This window comes from Schistocerca nitens, chromosome 2, assembly GCF_023898315.1.
Source record: "Schistocerca nitens isolate TAMUIC-IGC-003100 chromosome 2, iqSchNite1.1, whole genome shotgun sequence".
In the NCBI taxonomy this organism is placed as follows: Eukaryota; Metazoa; Arthropoda; class Insecta; order Orthoptera; family Acrididae; genus Schistocerca; species Schistocerca nitens.
The window spans coordinates 382,028,456-382,050,533 of record NC_064615.1 but is presented as its reverse complement, the minus strand read 5'-3'; the positions used below and the strand labels follow the sequence as shown (position 1 = coordinate 382,050,533).

Here is a 22,078-nt window from a genome sequence, read left to right as displayed (position 1 = left end):
GGTGTCATATAGTAAATCTTGGGTGGTTTTTGGGGACTGTGAGTCCATTAGGAGACTTTGGCATTATTCTTGTTGTATTTTGGAGCACAGAGTAACCATCCTTATGATGGAGACGCGTAGCTGTTCAGGGAGCTGCGATCGGAAAAACCTGCCAGAAAATAACCCTGAACAAGGACGAGGTCAAAACGTCGAGTCCGACCAGGAACGAAACGCGGAAAACGCAAGTACAAGTGTTGTCCATCCTGAGCCCGCTGTAGTGATTTTGAATCATTCGATAGATGCAAATTCATTACAGGCTATGCTACGACAATTACTAGACAGTAATAGGAGACATATCGAGGAAGTGAATAAAAAACAAGCAGAAGAAAATAGGAGACATAGCGAGGAAGTGAATAAAAAGCAAGCAGAAGAAAATAGGAGGCATATCGAGGAAGCAAATAAAAGATTGACTAGTGAAATAGTACAGGGTGTTGGGGAGAAACTGGCGATCATTGACCAACGCATCTCCGCCTTAGAAGAGGGGCAGCAAGTCATTAGCAAGCAGGTGATGGAGCAAGAAGAAAGGTTCGCTGGGAATATACGTATACTAGCAGAACAATGCCAGAGTGAACGAGCGGCTCTTGAGTCCCGAGTAGGACAAAATTCCGCCAGGGATCTCCGCCCGTTAGCAGAACAATGCCAGAGTGACCACGCGGCTCTTGTGTCCCGAATAGAGGACACTGCGGCTAAGTGCCCGGTCCATATTAGCGCGCAGGTAGAAACCCTCAGCCAGGCGATAATAGCTCTCGAGCGAGAGCAAGGGCTTACGCAAACAAAACAAGACACAGACCACCGAGAGATGCGAGAAGAAATAGCCAGGATCTCAGACGCAGTGGCGCGTAAGTCTGACAATAATAGGGAAACGATTACCTCGTCATCAGCGGATGCAGACGAAATACGGTCGATAACGAAATGTCCGCGTGGACAGTGTGAAATAAAAATACAACAAAGAGGGGTTACCGAGGGAATATGTGAGCGCATGGCCCATTTAGAACTTCACCTAAAAGGGTTAAAGGCCCATGAAGTTGAAAGAAATGAACGAAAGGGCCATTATTCCGACGATGATTCCGGGAACGATGGCGAATTTGATCATCGTTATGATCGCGGATCTCGTACCAGGTGGGAACGGCGCGGATCCCCTCAGGAACGTTCGCCAAGGGAAACTCACGAATTTGACTTTAAACATTTTCTGACCGTGAGGAAGTTTGAAGTCTTCCGTAACTCGGCTACGGGGATTCACCCGCGGGCCTGGTTACAGCAGTTCGAGTTCTCCCTCCCTCCTACGTGGCCCAGTGCGCACAAAATAGAGTATATGTGCGGCTACCTCGAAGGTGAGCCAGCGGCGCGGATGAGGTCAATTGCACGCAATTGCTACACTGTTGGGGAGTTTCGTCAACACTTCCTGTCGATATATTGGTCAGTGGCAGCGCAAAGTCGTGTAAAACACGGACTCATTATGCTACCAGAGTTAAACAGGTCAAAGTTCTCCAGCCCTGTGCAGATGTTCGAGCACATGCTGCAGGCGAATGAACATCTTGACGATCCTTATGGACCTGCAGAAATTATTCGTATTTGCCTGGGAAAGTTTCCAATGCAGTTGCGGCACGTTATCCTTGCAGGACGATGTAAGGATGACGTAGAGGGGTTTCGCAATTTCCTTTTAGAGCTTGAGTGCGATGCGAATGGCACTACGCAGAATTACGGTCAGAGCGCCTACGAGCAGCGGCCGCGCGAGCGAAGCCGCAGCCGTAGAGACAGGTGGCACTCCAGACGTAACGGGTCGCCTCAGAGTTACAGGGCGCGCGAGCGTTGGCAGCGTCGCGACTCCTCACGGAACGCGGGCGGAACGAACGATGCCAATCGTCATCATTCGCCGAGAGTAAATCAAAGACACCCCCGGGAGTTTAGAAGATACGGTAATGAGCAGAGATTTAGGCGCAATTATAGCGGACCTAGGAACGGTAGTCGCAACCGACCACAAAATAATTATCGAACAAGCGACAACAGGGGTGCTCTAAACAGTACAGGTGGTCCGCCAGTGGGTGTTGAAATTCGTTCCGCAAACCCGCTGCACAATCAGCCAAATACCTCTAATCAAAGGAATCAATGACTATTGGCTGACTCGGTTGGCGTCAACTTAATGAGGACCGGTGCTATTGATGATACTGATGTGCATTTGATAAAGGAAGACGTTATTATGGAAGATTTGTTGAGGGAGGGCCACAGTATTGGTGTGCCTGCGGTAAACCCAGTCGTGTCTGTTTAGTACATTTACAGTGTATATTTTCCAATGTTTTGATTCACTCTGGTGTGTTTAAAATTAAAGTGTATATTTTCTGTGAATTGTAAAGGGTCCCCCAATATATGCGTAGTTATTTCTGCTTCTGAGCAGAAAAGAGTAGTGTTGTGCAGCTTCATCACGTATGAATGTGAATGATTATGAGGCACAGATGAAGCGTTTCCTATTACAGTAAGATGGCTTTTGTTTTTTGATGACTGAAAAGGTATCGGACGTATTGACGTGGCGAGACATTGGTCGTAAGGTAATTCTTGATGATAAATTACAGTTGTAATGTTCTTATTCCCCTTAGGTGAGGATGATTCAGTGAGATTTTTCAAATGTACTACGATGTTGATGAAGCGACTTGGTGACTTGTAGGTGAAGGATTTGTGTATGAAGGGAGATTAATAGTTTTTGATTTTCAGAGTTGCCATCTTATAAGATATTTGGAAAGTGTAACTTGCAGCCACATACTACTAGGTACGGTTGAGGGCACCAGGATGTGAAACCCCAGAAGACGTATATGGAAACAGCTTATAAAATCAAGCAGCTTGATATTTAATAGAGAATCAGTGCGACTACCTCCAAGCTGAAATAACATGACGGTAGGTGAGGATCCCTGGGGACATGTGGTGAGTAAGTGTGTAATCATTATGAGTATCTTATGATAGCAGTAAGTTGGGTACTCATGGCCCTGGACAATGGATTTCTTTTGACAGTATTTTTTTATGTACTTATAGGACGCAGTGTTTATGTGTTTGCTAATAGGATAGGATGATTTTTATTTCCATTTTTATGCCCACTGACCTTTTGCATTAGGCTGATGAATAGATGTTGAAACATTTACCATTCCAGATGTGACTTGAATGAACCTTCTGTGTCTCATTAATCATAACTTTTATTATGCAATGTCCATAGAAAAGAAGTCTCGGAAATTTTTCACAGATCAGCAAACATGTTCTGCAAACCTTGGAGGAGCAGTCAGTGAACAACGATATGGGTATTGGTGTTGAAAGGAATATTTTGTTTATATGTGGGAATTGTAGTCGGGCTATATGGTGATGGTGACTAGTACGAGCTGTGTAGATTGTGCGTGAGAGCGTAGTTAGGAGTAGGTAGAGTTTTGTGTCTGTAGCTAGCAGCGGCGCCAAATCCTATCCAAATCCTGACCAAACCTTGTACATGATCTACCCTGAATGATTGACAGCAGATGTAATGCTGGAACTATATTTTATAAAAAGGATTTTTTGTTTGTTTGAATATTGGTTATTTAATTTTCTTCGTTGTTCTTCTTATTAGTAATGTTAAGAAGGCCCTTTTTGTCAAGTTAATTTTGGGCACTATTCCATGTATTGATCAGGAGTGATAAACTCCGAAGATTTTGTGGTAATCTGTACACATGATATTTTGTAACGATCCCTGTGAGCGCAGTTCTTAAGTGGGTGCAAGGCCGCCTAGGGAGCCTCCGCCTCAGAAAGCACAGGGCTTGGTCCACCGGCAGGCGTTGCAGAACCATGGTATCAACGGCGAAGCAGTGGTGCGGCGAGCGGTCACAGCTGTTTCCCCATCAGAGGGGAGGGGATGCTGGTCTTCCCCCAGGCGCAGGCTCACACCGGAGCCCGCAGGCGTGTCAACACGGCAGCGCCAGCTGATGGCCGGCGTTCCACCCCATGCGCTAGTCATCTGACAAGCGAAAGGGAAAGTATGACGCACACCAGGCGAGGCCGCCGATTCCTGAGCGCCGCTAGTCCAGACGGCTGCTGCGGTGAGGTAACGCCCACTGCCCGGAGGGACACGGGTCCCACCACTGACGCATCAGCTGAGACGGTGCAAAGAGGTGATAAGCGGGTCTCAAGCCCGACACCCGCACGAGTTTACGTCGACCTCGATGCGACGCAGAAGAGCGCGTGTCTCCCCATTGACACGACAGGAGACGGGGGCGTGTGTCGGTAAAACACATTCCTCCACAACACACGGACGACAACCGCCAAGCCGCCTTCTCGATGATGAGGCAGGGCCCACAAGTGGCGATGTCCTGCAAATCTGCAACGCCGAACCATCCCACAGTATGGACGCAGAGGGTGGAAACGGGACGAGGCAACGTCGCGGGGTGCTGTCTAGGATGATCAACCTGGGTTACAACGGATGTTACAATCAACGCCGCTGCGAACTCCCCAGTTCAGTGTTGTGGTCCCCTAGTAGCTTATCCTCCAAGTCGCCTTTAGAAGAGACGCCCACCCCAGCACCTAAAGAGAATACCCAGTGAAACAACCATGTGGCGAAACTGAAAAATGACAGCGTGTCAACGAGTTGATTTCTGGATGTGTTTTTGTACTCATGTCTTATTTTCCATAGGTGATTATTTACCAGCTGTCATACCATTGGGTTCATTAAAGATTTTGTATCACTGTATTTGTTGTGAATATTGTATTTTGCACTTTCACTTGCATGTTTTTATATATGTCAGCACCAGATGATACTGCTTTGGTTCGTGATAATGATTTTGCATCATTGTATTTGTTTATATATTTATATATATTATGTACCTGTTCACCTATGTCTCTATGTTAACTTTTGATAGTTGGTTAAGGCAATTTTAAAATAATATCTCATGGTTGTGGTCGTAGTAGGTCAGATGACATGATGTTAGCGTAGGATATCACGCTTAATTTAATTTGTTCTGTTTGCTTTGCGGACCGCATGAGGTCACAATTATTGACTAAGGTCAGATAAAGCTCACTTGGATATAAGAGATTAATCAACTCTTTTGTGCTGCTGTTTACTGTTGCAATTGTTACTCGTTAGGGTATGTTTGTTTCGAAGACTGTTGGCGAATCTCCTAGCATGGCGAGAAAATTCGCGGCACAGTCTTCTCCGGGACGTTTGGGGTGATGAAAGGGTCCTGTAGCCACCTTTCATTGCCAACTCTCGTAGTGGTCAAGTCGGCAAAGAGGTTTCCGCTACCTGTAAGAAATCCACCTGCGATAGGTTGGTGGCGGAAATGGCATCCTGGGGTTTTCCGGTCCACGCGGAGCGTGGAAGAGGCTGGAGAAGCGGGAGGCAGTCTGCCGCCGGTACGGGAAGCGTACACAGCTGTGCTCCAGACGAAGAAGGGTGAGTTGGACTGACCGCGTGGCGCGTTGTCACATAGAGAGGGGAGCTTTTAGCTTTTGGTCTCGAATTTCGTCTTATAAAGATTTACTTGCTGGGTTGCAGCAGGGAATGCAAGGCTTTTGTAGAATTTCAGTTTGATTCCCAATGCAGTCTTGACTTTGATCCGTGAGAGGAACGCAGCACAAAGGAGTTGCATATGTTGAAGTGCCCTCGGTTCAGTGTGAATGTTTATGTGCCTACAATTGTGTGTGTATGCTTCTAATCTTTTTCGGATCTTGGTAATTTTTGTGTATTTGTGAATTTTCTTTGTCTCATGTGATTAAAATTTGGCCACGGTCCATAGAAATTGTCTCCGCGGACCGAGTGGGCACGCGAGTCTGTTATGAAACGTATAGTATTTCACAAGCAATTGTACATAGTTAGCATGCAACAGCAGTCTATAGATACACTACGTCAATGTTTTAAGGAATAAATAATTTTCCCTTCAATCTTATCTTGTGTACCGATGTTACGTCGCCGTTACCTTCGCCATTTACCTTGTAGTTTTCCTTGTTGGCCCACCTATAGCGTTTCCATGTGCACAGGTGTAGTGATTAGTGTCATTTTTTTTTATCTGAAACAATTGCTCTGGAATAGATCGTGTTTTCACGAATCTTGCTGCAGGCTGCACTTACGCATGGTGTTCACGACCTATTTACTTTACTCAATATTTGATTCACGGGAAGAATGCCTGGATCATATTAATAACTACATCCCATTCTTTATCAATGACGTTACAATGAATGTTCTTTTGTGAGTTTTTCTTATTAATAAATTAAGTAATTTTCCGACTCAGTGCTACTTCTTCTTTGTCGTGTGGCTAGAGTTGGTGGCGACCCTATCTTTTATATTGATTTCAGTGTCAAGTAGCATTTTCTTATTCAAAGTGCGCGTGGCTCTTTTAGCTATCAGGATACATTCAAAGGGCGCTTCATGCTTCTGGCACATAGCGTCCTTTTATTCACGCTACTTACAAGATGTTCAGTGAAAAACAGTTGTTAAATATTTTACTACACTTTTTATTTTTTATTTTTTATTAATTTTTTATATTTATTTTTTAACGTATTGCTTTCGTTATCGTCTTCGTGTGCTATGCACAAGCAGTAGGTTTCACTACCATTAGTGCAGTCCAATGTTGAAGAGATACGAAGACGGTTTTCAGAGAATGTAAGTCTTCGTAACACTTCGCCTGAATATTTCGAGACACAACGCAGTATGCACATCTAAAATCTGACTGGGTGATACGGTGTGCTGCTTCTTCAAAGCGAAGTTTGCAGGTTGTTAATTAAGGTTTTGTAGTTTGTTCAGCTACTTTTTCAACTGAACGAAGGAGTAAATGATGGATTTCTCGATTTATTTTCGGATTACATGTCAAGTTTAAATTAGAAAATATTAGAAAGTATTTTCACGGACTTTGAAACTTTTGTTTGAAGTGATGTGATGCTTTGCGTACCTCACCGAAGTACAAGAAATGTTCATATGTAGGCACCCAGTCATAAGTTGCACGACGACGAAAGAGTGCACGCTTATATACGTGTCTGCTGCAGCCGCACTCGTGACCCACTGGGTCAGCCGACTTATATTTTAGGCGTGTGTAATATCGCTTTGGCACACGCCCCATCGGTTGTTTATGCGATTTGACAAGGGCCCGGCAGCCCCTGTTCGAATCCTGTCTGACGGGGTCGCAGCCGGCGAGGCTGGTATAAAAGCCGTGACCGGGAGCTGGGCCGGCACTCCACGCTGAAGACTCACACCGGGAACATGGCCTGCAAGGTGAGACACTGAACCGTCATGTGCTGACAGTCACTTGGTGTGAAGTGCTGTCTTCATTAATGTACTCATACACTAAATTGTGCTACACATTTAGATACCGAGCATCGTAACCAGCTGTCACTTGCGGAACGATCACGACGAAAGTCGAGGGACATAGTTACAGAGTGTTTCTTGCGGAGCATTGTTTACTTACGGTAGTCTTCAGACACAGGTCACTGCTAATATTTCGCTGCTGTATACAAATGTCATTGTAGCTATAGTGACTTTACAAAAGGAAATAACAAATTCCAAATATATGCGTTTCTGGCGTGTTGACATCGTCATGAAGATTTTTACGTAACAACTAAGGCCCTGATGATGAAATCATGACTCATAAAAACAAAGTGGCTTGGTATAACTCTTCTGATAAGAGAGTAGGCGGAGTTCATTATTAAGTTTTCCAGTGGACAAATGAACCATGATTTCTGATTTTACACACCATTGTTTATTTTCTACGAATCAAGGGGGAAGATTAGGGTTTAACGTACCGTCGACGTCGAGGTCATTAGAGACAGAGAAAAAGCTCGGATTACGCAAGGATGGGGAAGAAAATCGGCCATACCCTTTCATAGGAACTACCCCGAACTTTGATCGGAGCGCTTTAGGGAAATAATGGGAAACCTGAACTAGGATGGCCGGAAGCGGATCTGAACTGTTTTTCTCGCGAATGCGACTCGTGTGTGCTAACCATCGCGCCATCTGGTTCGGTAGTTTCTACACTTCCTCATCAGTCGATCAACATTCCTACGATACCATACTTTTATTCTTTACTCTCAGAGACGTGGATCATTAGCATTTCTAGTTGGGCCTTCAATTGTAGCACGAAAGCAATAATACAAAAATTGGTGCTCCAGTGACATAAGTGAACCAAATGAATATACTAGCACAGCTGTAAATTCTAAAAATCTGTTAAAGTAACTGTTTTTGTGTTGATCATGTAATACTTAAAGCCCTAATTTCACCGTCACAGTGAATCGTTTCGGAACGTGTTACCCACCTTTTAGAAAAACACCACGTTCAAAAATCAGGAATTAAATTTGTAAACAACATTAATGGTACTTCTGGATCTATATTTATTGCTGCCATTTGGTTTGGCTATTATTTGAGGCAGCAATATAAAACGGAATGCATGCAGTAACAAGATTCAATAGTGCACCCAGAAAACATGACAAGTCGAAGGAATAATGGTTTTATTTAACGTCCCCGGACATAAAAGTTTAGTTCAAATTGACCACTAACAGGGTAAGTTACGGACCGTGTCCTTGTAGAAGAAACTAGAATTCGTAGGGAGTGGTCTAGTAAACCCGTCTATCTAAATGATTGTGGCCAAACGTGTATTTGAACACTACTGCGAGTCTATGCCGTAACTACGGGAAGTGTACACATTCTAAAATATCGTTAAGCTTGCAGTATTGAAACGTTACCGATTTAATCTAACATTGAATCGCAGTCTTCGTTATGATTTAATTAAAAACGTGAGCAGCTTTTACGATATAGGTAATAAAATACCCAAAGAAAATATTTTACACTCGTAACAGACTGAATGTGTCAAAAATAAACATTCCCAATAAGTGCAAAACAAAATGAATATTTTTTCCAGTATATGAATGTTACGAGTTCGCTACACCCTAATTATACCTAATGTCACGAAGAAATCTGACTTCAGTAGCTACGGCATGAGCGCGGAATATTACGTCGTTCCACATTAGTAAATTTGACTGTTTTCGAACACTGAAGGCGTTAAGTATGCAGAGGGAAGACAACGAGTAAGTTAGAGAAATATTCAAATTTTACCTCAGGGTAGTTGTGTGCAAAAAACATTAGGCTACCAGTAAGTCGTGAAGCGGTAATGTTGAACGAAATAGTAGCCATAGTAAATGTTGTTACCCTGCTTCATGTGTAACGTAAATCTGATAAATGTGCTCAAGATGTTTCCTGTACTATTGGAGACAGATTTAGTCTGTCAGATCCAGCGTAAATCGGAAGAAAGTAGTTTTGAAGTTATTAACTGAAGTATCAAATTTATCACTGCACTATAGGGACTGTAGCGTGGTAGAAGACAGGTGGTTTCTGATGTGACAAACGTAGAGTGATCGGAAATAAATTTCCCAACGTGCTGTTCTTCAGCGATTGCGGTTGATAGGATGACAAAAGGTAATTACCCACACGCAATTTATTTACGTTCTGCTTCCAGCTCTACTGGAGGTAGAAGGTAAAAATTAATTAACTGCAATTTACACTCTTACTTTTTATTTTGATATAATTGTTGTAGTCTCGCTCGGTGGTATATGTGCTTTTAGAGACTGTTTACAGAAGTTAAGTCCTGACGTATTCGAGGAGCGACTCTAGAAAACATGGTATTTTAGAATTCTAATGTCCTGTTTTTTTTTTTTTTTTTTTTTTTACAGTGTTTGTGATGTTATGAAGTACTACGCATGCATACTATGCGGATGCTTAATGTATCTTATCACCTATATCCGTATTCTTTTAGATTTTTGGTAACCATTTTACGTGGAAAATATTGGTGGCTCCTTACATCCTGCACAAACGCGGGATGTATTATTAAGATGAATGAATCACTAGAAGAGCTGTGATTAGGGACGTGGAACTTGAAGTAAGCGACCTGTATTTTGAGAAGTGCTATTCTCTGTCGCAGCTGATCGTCCTCGCCGCCCTCGTGGCCGTGGCCCGCGCCGGCTACCTGGGCGCCCCCGCCGTCTACGCCCCCGGCCCTGCCATCGCTGCCCGCGCCTACGCCGCCCCCGTGGCCTACGCCGCCCCCGCTGTGAGGGCCGTTGCCGCCGCCCCCGCCGCCGTCGCCGCCGAGTACGACCCGTACCCGCAGTACAGCTACGGATACAGCGTGTCTGACGCCATCACCGGCGACTCCAAGAGCCAGCAGGAGTCCCGTGACGGTGACGTCGTCCAGGGCAGCTACAGCGTGGCCGAGCCCGACGGTTCCATCCGCGTTGTCGACTACACGGCTGACCCCGTCAACGGCTTCAACGCCGTCGTGCACAAGGAGGCCGGCGTGCACGCCGCCCCCGCCATCGCTGCCGCCCCTGCGCTGGCCTACGGAAAGGCCTACCTGCACTAAAAATCTCTCCAGTCAACATGTATTCACATAAATACTATGTACAAAGCCATATTTATTAGTGTACCTGGAATGTGTAATATAAAAACTGTTACAAACGTCTTTTCTCCCTGCTGTAACACTAATTTCCGTTTAAGATGAAATACGGTTTTGTTTTACTAAGCAAAATACATACAGAGAGAGTCATGGGGAAAGGTACACGCTTTGAGGGACAAAAAACTTCATAGGGACATATACCGCATTCCAAAGGCTTTCAGAGACAGAACACATTTAATATACATTGTTTTCTGTATTATTCAAAGGCAAAAGGAAGCAGTGGTTGCGAGGGGAGTGATACAAACTTGCAGCCCGTCGTCGATGTTATTTAGCCTGTACATTGACCAACCAGTAACGGAAACCAAAAACCAATTTGTAGCAGGAATTAAAGTTCGGAGAGAAGGAATAAAAACATTGGGGTTTGGCGATGACATTTAATTCTTTCAGAGACAACAACGGACTTGGAAGAGCAACTGAATGGAATGGACAGTGTCTTGAAAGGTGGATATTAGATGAAAACCAACAGAAGCTACATAGTCTTCCTTTAAAGTGTAGAGAAAGCTGAGCCGAGCAATCTGATGCAGGACACTTGTGATCTATCAAGTCGTTCGGAAACTACCTCAAATTTTCCTAAAATAACTACCTGAGCTAGAGCAGATTCGCGTCGCGCGATTTTTTCAGCATTGTCGCGCTCTCTTCGCGCAAACTATTAGTCCGGGTGAGAAAACGAATAAGAGCTTTTTTGTACGAATATTAATGCAGCTTACTTTTGTACCGCGACACGTTTTCGCTGATGAGTGTGGTTTTCATGTTATTCAAGATATACTTACAAAACACTGAAGAGCCAAAGAAACTGGTACACCTGCCTAATAAATTGTAGGGCCCCCGCCAGCACGCAGAAGTGCCGTAACACGACGTGGTATGGACTCGACTAATGTCTGAAATAGTGCTGGAGGTAAGTGACACCATGAATACTGCAGGACTGTTCATAAATCCGTAAGAGTACGAGGGAGTGGAGATATTTTTTTACACAGAATGTAGCAAGGCATACCAGATATGCTCAATGATGTTCATATCTGGTGAATTTGGTGGACAGCAGAAGTGTTTTAACTCAGAAGAGTGTTCCTGGAGACACTCCGTAGCAATTCTGGACGTGTGGGGCGTCGCATTGTCATGCTGGAATTGCCCAAATCCGTCGGAATGTACATGAAGAGATACATTTGATTAGACAGGATGCTTACGTACGTGTCACCAATCAGAGTCGTATCTAGAGGTATCAGCGGTCCCATATCACTCCAACTACCAACCCCCCCACACCATTACTGAGCGTCAACCAGCGTGAACAGTCCACTGGTGACATGCAGGGTCCATGAATTCGTAAGCTTGCACCATAGCCGTACACGTCCATCCGCTCGATACAATTTGAAACGAGACGCATCCGACCAGGGAACATGTTTCCAGTCATCAACAGCCCAATGTCGGTGTTGACAGACCCAGGCGAAGCGTAAAGCGTTGTGCCGTGCAGTCAAGAAGGGTACACGAGGCGGCCTTCGGCTCCAAAAGCCCATATTGATGATATTTCGTTGAATGGTTCGCATGCTGACACTTATTAATGACCCAGCAATTAAATCTGCAGCAGTTTGCTGAAGAGTTGCACTTCTGTCATGCTGAACTATTCTCTTCAGTCGTCGTTTATCCAGTTCTGGCAGGATCTTTTTCCGACCGCAGCGATATCGGAGATTTGATATTTTACCAGATTTCTGATATTGACATTACACTTGTGAAATGGTCGTACTGGAAAATCCCCATTTCATCGCTACCTCGGAGATGCTGTGTCCCATCGCTCGTGCACTGACTACAACACCACGTTCAAACTCACTTAAATCTTGATAACCTTCCGTTGTAGCAGCAGTAACAGCTCTAACAACTGCATCAGACACTTGCTGTCTCATCAAGGCGTTGCCGACCGCAACGCCATATTTTGCCTGTTTATATATCTCTGTAGGTTGGTGGTAAATTCCTATGGGACCAAACTGCTGAGTTCATCGGTCCCTTGGCTTACAAACTATTTAATATGACTTAAACTAATTTACGCTAAGGACAACTCGTACACCCACGCCCGTGGGAGGACTCGAACCTCCGCCGGTTGTAGCCACGCGAACTCTGGCAAGACGCCAAAGACCGCGCGGCTATCCCGCGCGGCCATATCTCTGTATCCGAATACGCATTCGTATACCAGTTTCTTTGGTGCTTCAGTGTATAGATATGTTCTGTCTTGAAAACTTTCCTAGTACTGAATACAACATATCCGTGGATGTACAAATTAAAATTACAGACGCTGTCGAATCTTAAGTGTCGGCCGGTGTGGCCGTGCGGTTCTAGGCGCTTCAGTCGGGAACCGCGTTACCGCTACGGTCGCAGGTTCGAATCCTCCCTCGGGCATGGATGTGTGTGATGTCCTTAGGTTAGTTAGGTTTAAGTAGTTCTAAGTTCTAGGGGATTGATGACCTCAGATGTTAAGTCCCATAGTGCTCAGAGCCATTTGAACCATTTTTTTTTAATCTTAGGTGGGTCTTAGTTGGTATACAGGTTGAGTCAGAAGGAAATGAACATGTCTTGAGAGGTGACAAAATCACTCTATCTATATTAATTGGCATACTGTCACAAAACTCAGCTCTCATATAAAAAAACTCAAAAAGTTTTGTATTTTTGTAGTTGCAGCTGCAGTTCAGATTCTTGCCACGAGAGCGCAGCATTGAGCAGTGAGGCAAGATGTCGACAGGTGCCAAGAAAGCGTATGTTGTGCTTGAAATACATTCACATCAGTCTGCCGTAGCGCAAGGACACATCAGAATGAAGTTCAATAAAGATCCACCAAATGTCAACTCCATTTTTGGACAGGAAACTGATAAATTGATGGATCGGTTGTGTTGGGGCTGATGATCAGCAATTCATGCCATGTCATGGCGTCCGCGCTCTTCGTACCTAGCCCCATACGAGTTATTTTGTCGGAATAGGGCGTATGTCCAAACGAAGTTTTTTGTTCAGAGGTGACAGTAGTACTGTTGTTGCAAGTCCTTATTCACACTCTGGTATGTTATTATCTTAAATGGCTGAAGCGATTTCATGAAATCACAAAAAAATTTATGGAAGCAAAACAAATATGAAATGAAGTATGAAAATTCCAGTTAAACTCGTAATGTTTAGTCGTCACATTATAGAGCATCCTCACAATAAGGACAAATGAATGGTTCAACATCTTCAGAATGTGAACACATACATTGTTCCTGAACATATTCTTTGCAAAAGATAATAGCAGTATATCTAAAACCCGATCCTTTCGAGAGACTTTGCAATACCATGATCCCTTTGCTTCTTTTAAGTACAATGGGGCTGGTTGGTTTTCCCACGTTTACGTTCTTGGCATATCGTTTTATTTTTTGCGTTGAGTCACTCGTGTTTTTTTGGGCTCCTTTGTCTGAAAACAGACTTTGAAATAATGTTTCCCTTGGAATTAAAGAAGGCCAAATTGGCCCTTATTAGAGACCTCCTACGTTTAATCGTTTAATTATTGACTGCTTCCATGCCACTACTAATTTCGCAAATTTGATTACACAGTTTTAAAGACAAAGAGTTGAGCTTTTCAGACATATGTAATACTCGCACACAGAAGACTACTTTCAAATTACTCCAGATATTTGCAAAAGCTACGTTTTCGAAGATGGTCACACGAAGCACTCAAAGGCAAAAACACAAAATGGAGTGAAAGAATCTCAGCTGCAGTGTGTTACTGGTGCCATGATGTGCTTATGAACAGTAGTTTCAATAAGTGCTGTCCTGGTCTTCTCGCTCATACCTTCAGAATTACGAGCAGTGGGCCTTACTTAAAACTGAGCCTAATTTGATACAACTACCTCACGTAGGGTATTAGGTTATCTTAAAACGCACCAACACATGTAAGTCGTTACTTGAGAGAACGAACATTAGCAGCAGTTACCAAGTATTAATTTTCCAGTTACTAAATGTAACACTCATCAGTGCTGTACGTTTTGTCAGCGAAGTCACTGTATGTGGAGTAAAGGCTCAAAACTAAAAGGATAACGGGAACCAATGATCATTGATTCACGATTAAATCAAATGTGAGTAAATAGTTCAGCATCTTAACCATTGCTACTCAAAACTTATTGTTTTGCCACTTGGTGATTCAAAATCTACACGCACTCCCATCTATGGGTCGTCATAAAAAGGTTAACTTGGGTTAGAAGAGAGTTGTACGTTCTCTTCTAGGAATTTCCTTGGGATTTCCACATATGCTGTAACTGTTTCTCCATACATATTACGTAAGTTCCATTCGGTCTTGGCAGGAGTAGCTGCCCAAAGTGAAACTGGAGGACATTATGCAGTCAGCTTACAGGCCGGAACCAGATCTTGTCAAAAATGGGTAAGATCTGATTTGTGCGATATTCCCAGGATTCAGTGTTTCAGAAAGTTCACTTCGTCCTTGAGGACGTTCTCGTCTTAGGCAGACCTTAATTGCTCACTGAGGAACACGTCATTGTAGTGTAATTACTACTAGCGGAAGTTTTATTTACATTAGTTCAAGCTCATAAACTTTATAGTATTTCGTGACGGACTATTAATACGACGATAAATGTAAAATACCCGCGCGAGAGATAAATACTCTGTGGAATCTCCGTGCGAACTCGATAACAAAGATATACAGACTGTATTAAGTTACGGCAAAGAGAATTATTCCATGTTGGACATTGTAAGAGAGATGTTCTATGTCGGATTGAGAGGAGATTGTTGGAAGCCGCCATTAAGGCAGTAATCTATGTTTTACGGTACTGAAGAAAATAAATACACATAAAAGCACAAAAGGAGTATCAGGTGTGTAGAGTTCGTAATCCTTAATCATTTCAAAAGAAATATTCAGAGGTTATAAAGACGCAAGTCGTTCGGAAGTGTTTGATGGTGCGAACCTGCAGTTTTAGACGGTTTTGGGATTCGTCGAGAATAGTTCTTCGAAGACGTAAATAATTTCACGAACTAATACTAACGCGAATTCTTTACAGACGAATGGAAAAACTGGTAGAAGCCGACCTCGGGGAAGATCAGTTTGGATTTCATAGAAATATGGGAACACATGAGGCAATACTGACCCTACGACTTATTTTAGAAGCTAGGTTAAGAAAAGGCAAACCTACATTTCTAGCATTTGTAGACTTAGAGAAAGCTTTTGACAATGTTGACTGGAATACTCTCTTTCAAATTCTGAAGGTGGCAAGGGTAAAATACAGGGAGCATAAGGCTATTTAGAATTTGTACAGAAACCAGGTGGCAGTTATAAGAGTCGAGGGGCATGAGAGACAAGCAGTGGTTGGGAAGGGAGTGAGACAGGGTTGTAGCCTCTCCCCGATGTTATTCAATCTGAACATTGAGCAAGCAGTAAAGGAAACAAAAGAAAAATTCGGAGTAGGTATTAATATACAGGGAGAAGAAATAAAAACATTGGGGTTCGCCGACGACATTGTAATTCTGTCAGAGACAGCAAAGGACTTGGAAGAGCAGTTGAACGGAATGGACAGTGTCTTGAAAGGAGGATATGAAATGAACATCAACAAAAGCAAAACGAGGATAATGGAATGTAGTCGAATTAAGTCGGGTGATGCTGAGGGAATTAGATTAGGAAATGAGACACTTAAAGTAGTATAGGAGTTTTGCTACTTGGGGAGCAAATAACTAATGATGGTCGAAGTAGAGAGCATATAAAATGCAGACTGGCAATTGCAAGGAAAGCGTTTCTGAAGAAGAGGAATTTGTTAACATTGAGTATAGATTTAAGTGTCAGGAAGACGTTTCTGAAAGTATTTGTATGGAGTGTAGCCATGTATGGAAGTGAAACATGGACGATAAATAGTTTGGACAAGAAGAGAATAGAAGATTTCGAAATGTGGTGCTACAGAAGGATGCTGAAGATTAGATGGGTAGATCACATAACTAATGAGGAGATATTGAATAGAATTGGGGAGAAGAGGAGTTTGTGGCACAACTTGACAACAAGAAGGGACCGGTTGGTAGGGCATATTCTGAGGTATCAAGGGATCACCAGTTTAGCATTGAAGGGCAGCGTGGAGGGTAAAAATCGTAGAGGGAGACCAAGAGATGAATACACTAAGCAGATTCAGAAGGATGTAGGTTGCAGTAAGTACTGGGAGATGAAGAAGCTTGCACAGGATAGAGTAGTATGGAGAGCTACATCCAGTCAGTCTCAGGACTGAAGACCACAACAATAACAGTGTTGGACGCCACATTCCGTACACATGACACAGCACAACACTTGGCTGTACCGATCGACTTCCGTAGAGCGATACATTATCTTTAGCGATTTCAGGTGGGGAAGTTCCAGCAAGGAGACTCAACGAGATCTGCTGCTGCGAAACGCATACCGTATTACCGTATTCTTTAACTTACGGAGAGCAGTAAGCAATATAGACTATAGACTATAGACTATAGACTAGACTAGACTATAGACTATAGACTATAGATTATAGACTATAACCACCGCAAACATAATTAAAAGGACTCAAGTTAAATAAAAGAAGTAAACAGTAAAAACGTATCGCTAAACCAAACCATAAATAAAAATCAATTAAGAATAATAAGTAATCACAATAACAAACACTCATTAAATAATAGAGAGAATAAAAATAAGAACTTCAAACTGTTGAAACCCAGTTATTAATAACTCGTGATGAAAACTGCTGAGCAGTTTCGCGTTATAAATGTGGGGTGATTCTAAAAGGACTTCACAAATTCACTTACATACAGAATTTTATTGAAACTGCTGACATTTGGTTAAGGTGCCACTTTGCAGCAAAATACTTCAATTTTCATTCACGTATTGCTGTAGTTTCGAATTCCGTCACTAGAAACGAGATAAAATTGCAAATCATGTGCTTGAGATGTCATCTTGTAGCAACAGTTGCATACACTTATTGTTGAGGTTGCGATTTCCGCCACTAGGACCCAAAGAAAATTGAAAATCAAAATGGCAGACTTCACAGGACATGAACGTACTCGTTCAGAGTTATGGATGGAAGAAACGAAGTCAGCAACAAGGAATCAACATAAATTCCGTGCCGACTAACATAAGGAGCCTCCTAGTACGCCTACAGTTTACTCCTGCCGTCAGAGTTTCGTTTAAATTAGTTGTAGCATTCGTCATAACAAATGTCCAAGTCACCCACGAGTTTCTAAGGCTGTCGTCGAGCGAGTGAGGACGGGTTCTGTTCGCCCCAGAAAATCAACGCATCGTGCGTTGCGATAGATTGGAGTTTCCTAATCAGCTGACTAGAGAGTGTTATGAAAAAGATTGCACCTGAATCCATAGAGACTGACATTTTTACGCGCCCTCACAAGTGCAGATAAGGATGCACGTTAAGCATTTTTTCCAGAATGTTACTTCAGATAGAGGAAGATAGGACACTGCTTACTCACATGGTTTTTAGTGACTAATCGACATTTCATACAGTTAATGTGAAAGTGAATGTATGGGATGAAACTTGCAGTATTTTGGCACAAGATGACATCTCCGCTACCTGTACAAGCCTCCTCAATAAAATTCTGTACGAAAGTAAAGTTGTAAAGCCCTTTTAGAGTCACCCTATTATAATGACTCAAGCGGTTTCATAAAATAAGTGTAGCTACATTAATTGACATATTGTCACAAAACTCAGCACTCATATAAAAGAAAAAAACTCAGAAGGTCGGCATCACCGTTGTTAGTCGAGCAGCGGTCATGTACCAAATATTTTTATCTTGTGGCTGCGGTTTTACATATCTTATAGAAAAGAATGACCATGAGAGCAGTCGTTTTTTATTTATTTTTTGTGACAATGATGTTATAACAGCTGGTCTGCCTCATTTATCGGTATTTGCAAATGGTTTATAAATGTTAATCTACATTCAGATCCGATGATAGCACCTTCAGTGTGCTGAAACAGGTTATCCAGTAAACAGTATTTAAGCGATCTTGGTTTTTGAATTTCTCAAAAGGTTTTGTATTGTTGCAGTTACAGTTGAGATTCCTGCCACGAGAGCACAGCATTGAGCAATTAGTCAACAGGCGACAGGTTCCAAGAAAGCGTATGTGGTGCTTGAAATGCTTTCACATCAATCTGCCGTCATAGTGCAAGGACACATGAGAACGAGGTTCGATAAAGATCCACCAACTGCCAATTCCGTTCTTGGACAGGAAATTGAGAAACTTATAGATCGGTTATGGTGTGGATGATTATCAGCAGTTCATGTCACGGCGTCCACGCTCTTCGTGTCTAGCCCCACACGAGTTTTTTTTTTATGTGGTTATGCGAAAGATTCATTGCTTACGCATCCTCTACCAACAAACCTACCAGAGATGCGAGCTCGCATCAACAGAGCTTTTGAACAGATTGGTGCATTTCTAATATGTCAAAAAACTTTCTAAGGTCCTCTATGTTTGTGCAAAACCCTGTGACAACATGTCAAATAACATAGCTACAGCAAATCTGTGGAACTTCTTCTGTCATTTATAATAACGTTGTATTGTTACATGTGGCCCATTCAAGAAGATTAGCACTGAGAAATCGGTTCTGCAATGCTGGAGTTCACCTTGGTCCCACGTACACACAGATACATACATGTATACATACATACAGTCCTGTACTCGGGGAATAACTGTCGAGGAGGAGATGCAGAAAACCTGCATCTTTGTGCTGAGTAAGGTCCAAGTGGATGTGGTTTGCCATAGCCTTTCTCTGACCTGTTAGGAAGAGTTAAGTATGAATCTGCGTTGTATGGACTACGATGAATGTTTCTACAGCGTGATGTTGGGTTTGTGTTGTTAGGATGAAGGGTTCTGTCACAAAGCCTACACCTCGCGAATAGCACCAAGCTGGATGCCAAGTTCAGTGTGCCCATCCGACAGACAGATCGCCATCGGCAGTCTCACACGCCATCACTTCATGAGATACATTGGAGATGTCTAGAGTTTAATCCAGGAGAGTGGTGGAAAATGTAGTCAAATTTACCAGTATGAGCTCAGTTATCAGTGTGACTTTGCACCCCATCTGGCCTGGATGTATTCACTGATTTGGTCGGGAAGGGTATTATAAAGCCTTTGTATCCTCTCCCGAGGCAAGCTGGCCCGCTACTGTTGTAACTAGTCCTTGGTATCCTGGACACTGGCAGTAGGACAGAGTTAAGGTCCGATATGGACCCACACATGTTCTGTCAGGGACAGATCTGGGCATCTTGGTGGCCACAGAAGTACCTCACCACCACACAGACACTTTATAGAGACACGTATTGTGTGTGGACGAGCACTGTCCTGCTGAAAAATGGCACCACCATACCGTCGCATAAGAGGTACCGTTTGAGGACTCAGGATGTTCGTTACGTACCGTTGTGGCCGATAGAGTTCCCTCAGTCACTACGAGTCGTGACCTGAAGTCTTCTCCGATGGCTCCCCACATCATTGTGCTGGAGCAACACCGCAGCGCCTCTCTGAAACATTGGGAGAATGAGACCTCTCTCCAGATCACCACTATACTCGTCGACGACGCTCATCCACCATAGTGCAGTCCACGATTCATCTCTGAACACAATGCGACATAATTCATCAGCAATACAAGCTTCCAAGTCGCGGCACCACTCCAGACAGAGCCTTTTGTGTTGTCGTGTTAACGGTAGCATATGCATGGGACAGTAATTACTTATTCCAGCTGCTAGCCTCTGACGAATGGCGCAGGACAACGCAGAACGCTGCAGGGAGTCCATGTTGCATGGCAGGGACAGATGTGAAAGGGTTACGATGTGCTCGGTGCACGATACAACGACCGTCCCTTGTGATGGTCGACTGTAACCTTGACAACGACTGTGCTTGCCCTCACATTACCATGGAGTCAAACATAGGGCCACGTCACAGCCGAGCCCTCCACAAATCTGGATGGTGTATGATGCAACCAGCCAGTCAAATGGAGGTCCCTTTAAACTCTGCCACGTCTCTGCCTGTCTCACACGAGTACGTGCGCTTCATAGTTACTATGAGCGTCTGATACTATTCAAACTCCTTATGTATCTTGCCAAGCTTGGAAATAGCACTATAAACGGACAAGAGTAATGCACTCCCGTGGCCGTTCTACCTATCACAGAGAATTTACTTATCGGCTATTAGGTGTACGTGCGAAGTTACTTTGACGTCCTGTGATATCTTGTGAGTGCTACCCTTCGTTTGTCAGTCAGTGCATTACAATATTTTTCGCAGATTCTAAATTCATTATATCCGCTATTCTATCGATCTGCTTGAATTTGTGAATAAATGGGAAAATAGCGAAAAATATCAATTTTTGAATTATTCTACGATGGCGTGATGAAATGTAACGCCTCCGAATTTTTATGCGAAACTCTTGAAATTTTTTTTTAAATTAATGAAATCTTAGTAACATTCTAAATCTTTATTCTTCATGTTTACGTATTTATTTCTCAACATATCCTAGCGATGAATACATTTCGCCCAACGAAAGACCAGTTTGTAAACGTTGGCTTCCACTGCCACTGTCACTGTGCATAACATTCTTCAGGCTATGTGACTGCATTCTCAACATGCAAAATTCCTCCAACGGTTCGGCCACTGTTGCAAATGGCCTTCCTAAGGATGTTTTGCTTACAAAATACCCTGAGGAAGGCTATTTGCAACCGTGGCCGAAACGTTGGAGGAATTTACATTTTGAAATTGCGGTCACATAACCTGAAGAATATTATGGACAGAGAGACCGGTTTGTTGATACTGTCACTGCAGAATGTTTGACTTTATTAACGAGCCACAGTTTGACCCCAGCTTGCACCGGTTTATTAGTATCAAAGTGAAATCGTCGAAGGTGTTCCTTAGGTTTTGGAAAGAGGTGAAAATCGGGACTATGTGAAGCATGATCGACGACAGTGAACCCAAGGCGTCGTATTGATGCAGCGCTCGTGTGTGGTCCGCCATTGTCATGCTGAAGGACAGGGTGCTACATGTGTGGACGAACTCTTCGAATTTGTACTTTCAGTTTCCTGAGAATCACTCATGCATCGACGTAATTACGTTACACACAGCCACCTTACACGCTACACTTCGGAGCCCTATAGCGGCAAAGGGTTGCAATTTGGATCATCGAAGCGGGAAAGTCGACTCATTAATATGGCTGATATATAATACCCTCAACAGATATTTAGAACAGAATAAAACACTCAGAGGCATTACTTTATAGCACACCCTCGTTGTACTTGTGACACTATGTTTAACAACACACCAAATTTATATTCTCTTGCGACCGTGCATTTCAGACGAGATGCTTATAATGTAGCACGGCCTACTCTGCAGTTGCGGTGTATACTACGGACAGCGAGCAAACACCGCAAGGCCCGCTGCTACAACTCTGTCACGCAAACACTGGCCCGTGTCCAGCCTGCAGCGGCAGCGGCAGCAGACCGCCCGCCGCCACACGCAGCAGGCTAGCTGCTGGTTCCAGTTTACGCAACAGGGCCGGCGAGAGACCAACGCGACGCCTGGGCTGTGTCGCAGATCGTTGCAGCGCAGGAAGGCTTTTCTGTCTGCAGTGCTCCACCATTGTGTTTCAGCA

General features: G+C 43.5%; 1 protein-coding gene across 1 annotated transcript; it reads left to right on the top strand.

Annotated features, from left to right (window-relative positions):
• The first annotated feature begins 7,220 nt into the window (after positions 1–7,220).
• On the top strand, positions 7,221–10,481 carry LOC126234411 (cuticle protein 21-like). The gene is made up of 2 exons (XM_049943102.1): positions 7,221–7,246; positions 9,942–10,481. Exons 1-2 carry the CDS (start codon positions 7,235–7,237, stop codon positions 10,380–10,382), a joined length of 453 nt encoding a protein of 150 aa, XP_049799059.1. The 5' UTR covers positions 7,221–7,234; the 3' UTR covers positions 10,383–10,481.
• Positions 10,482–22,078: the final 11,597 nt, after the last annotated feature.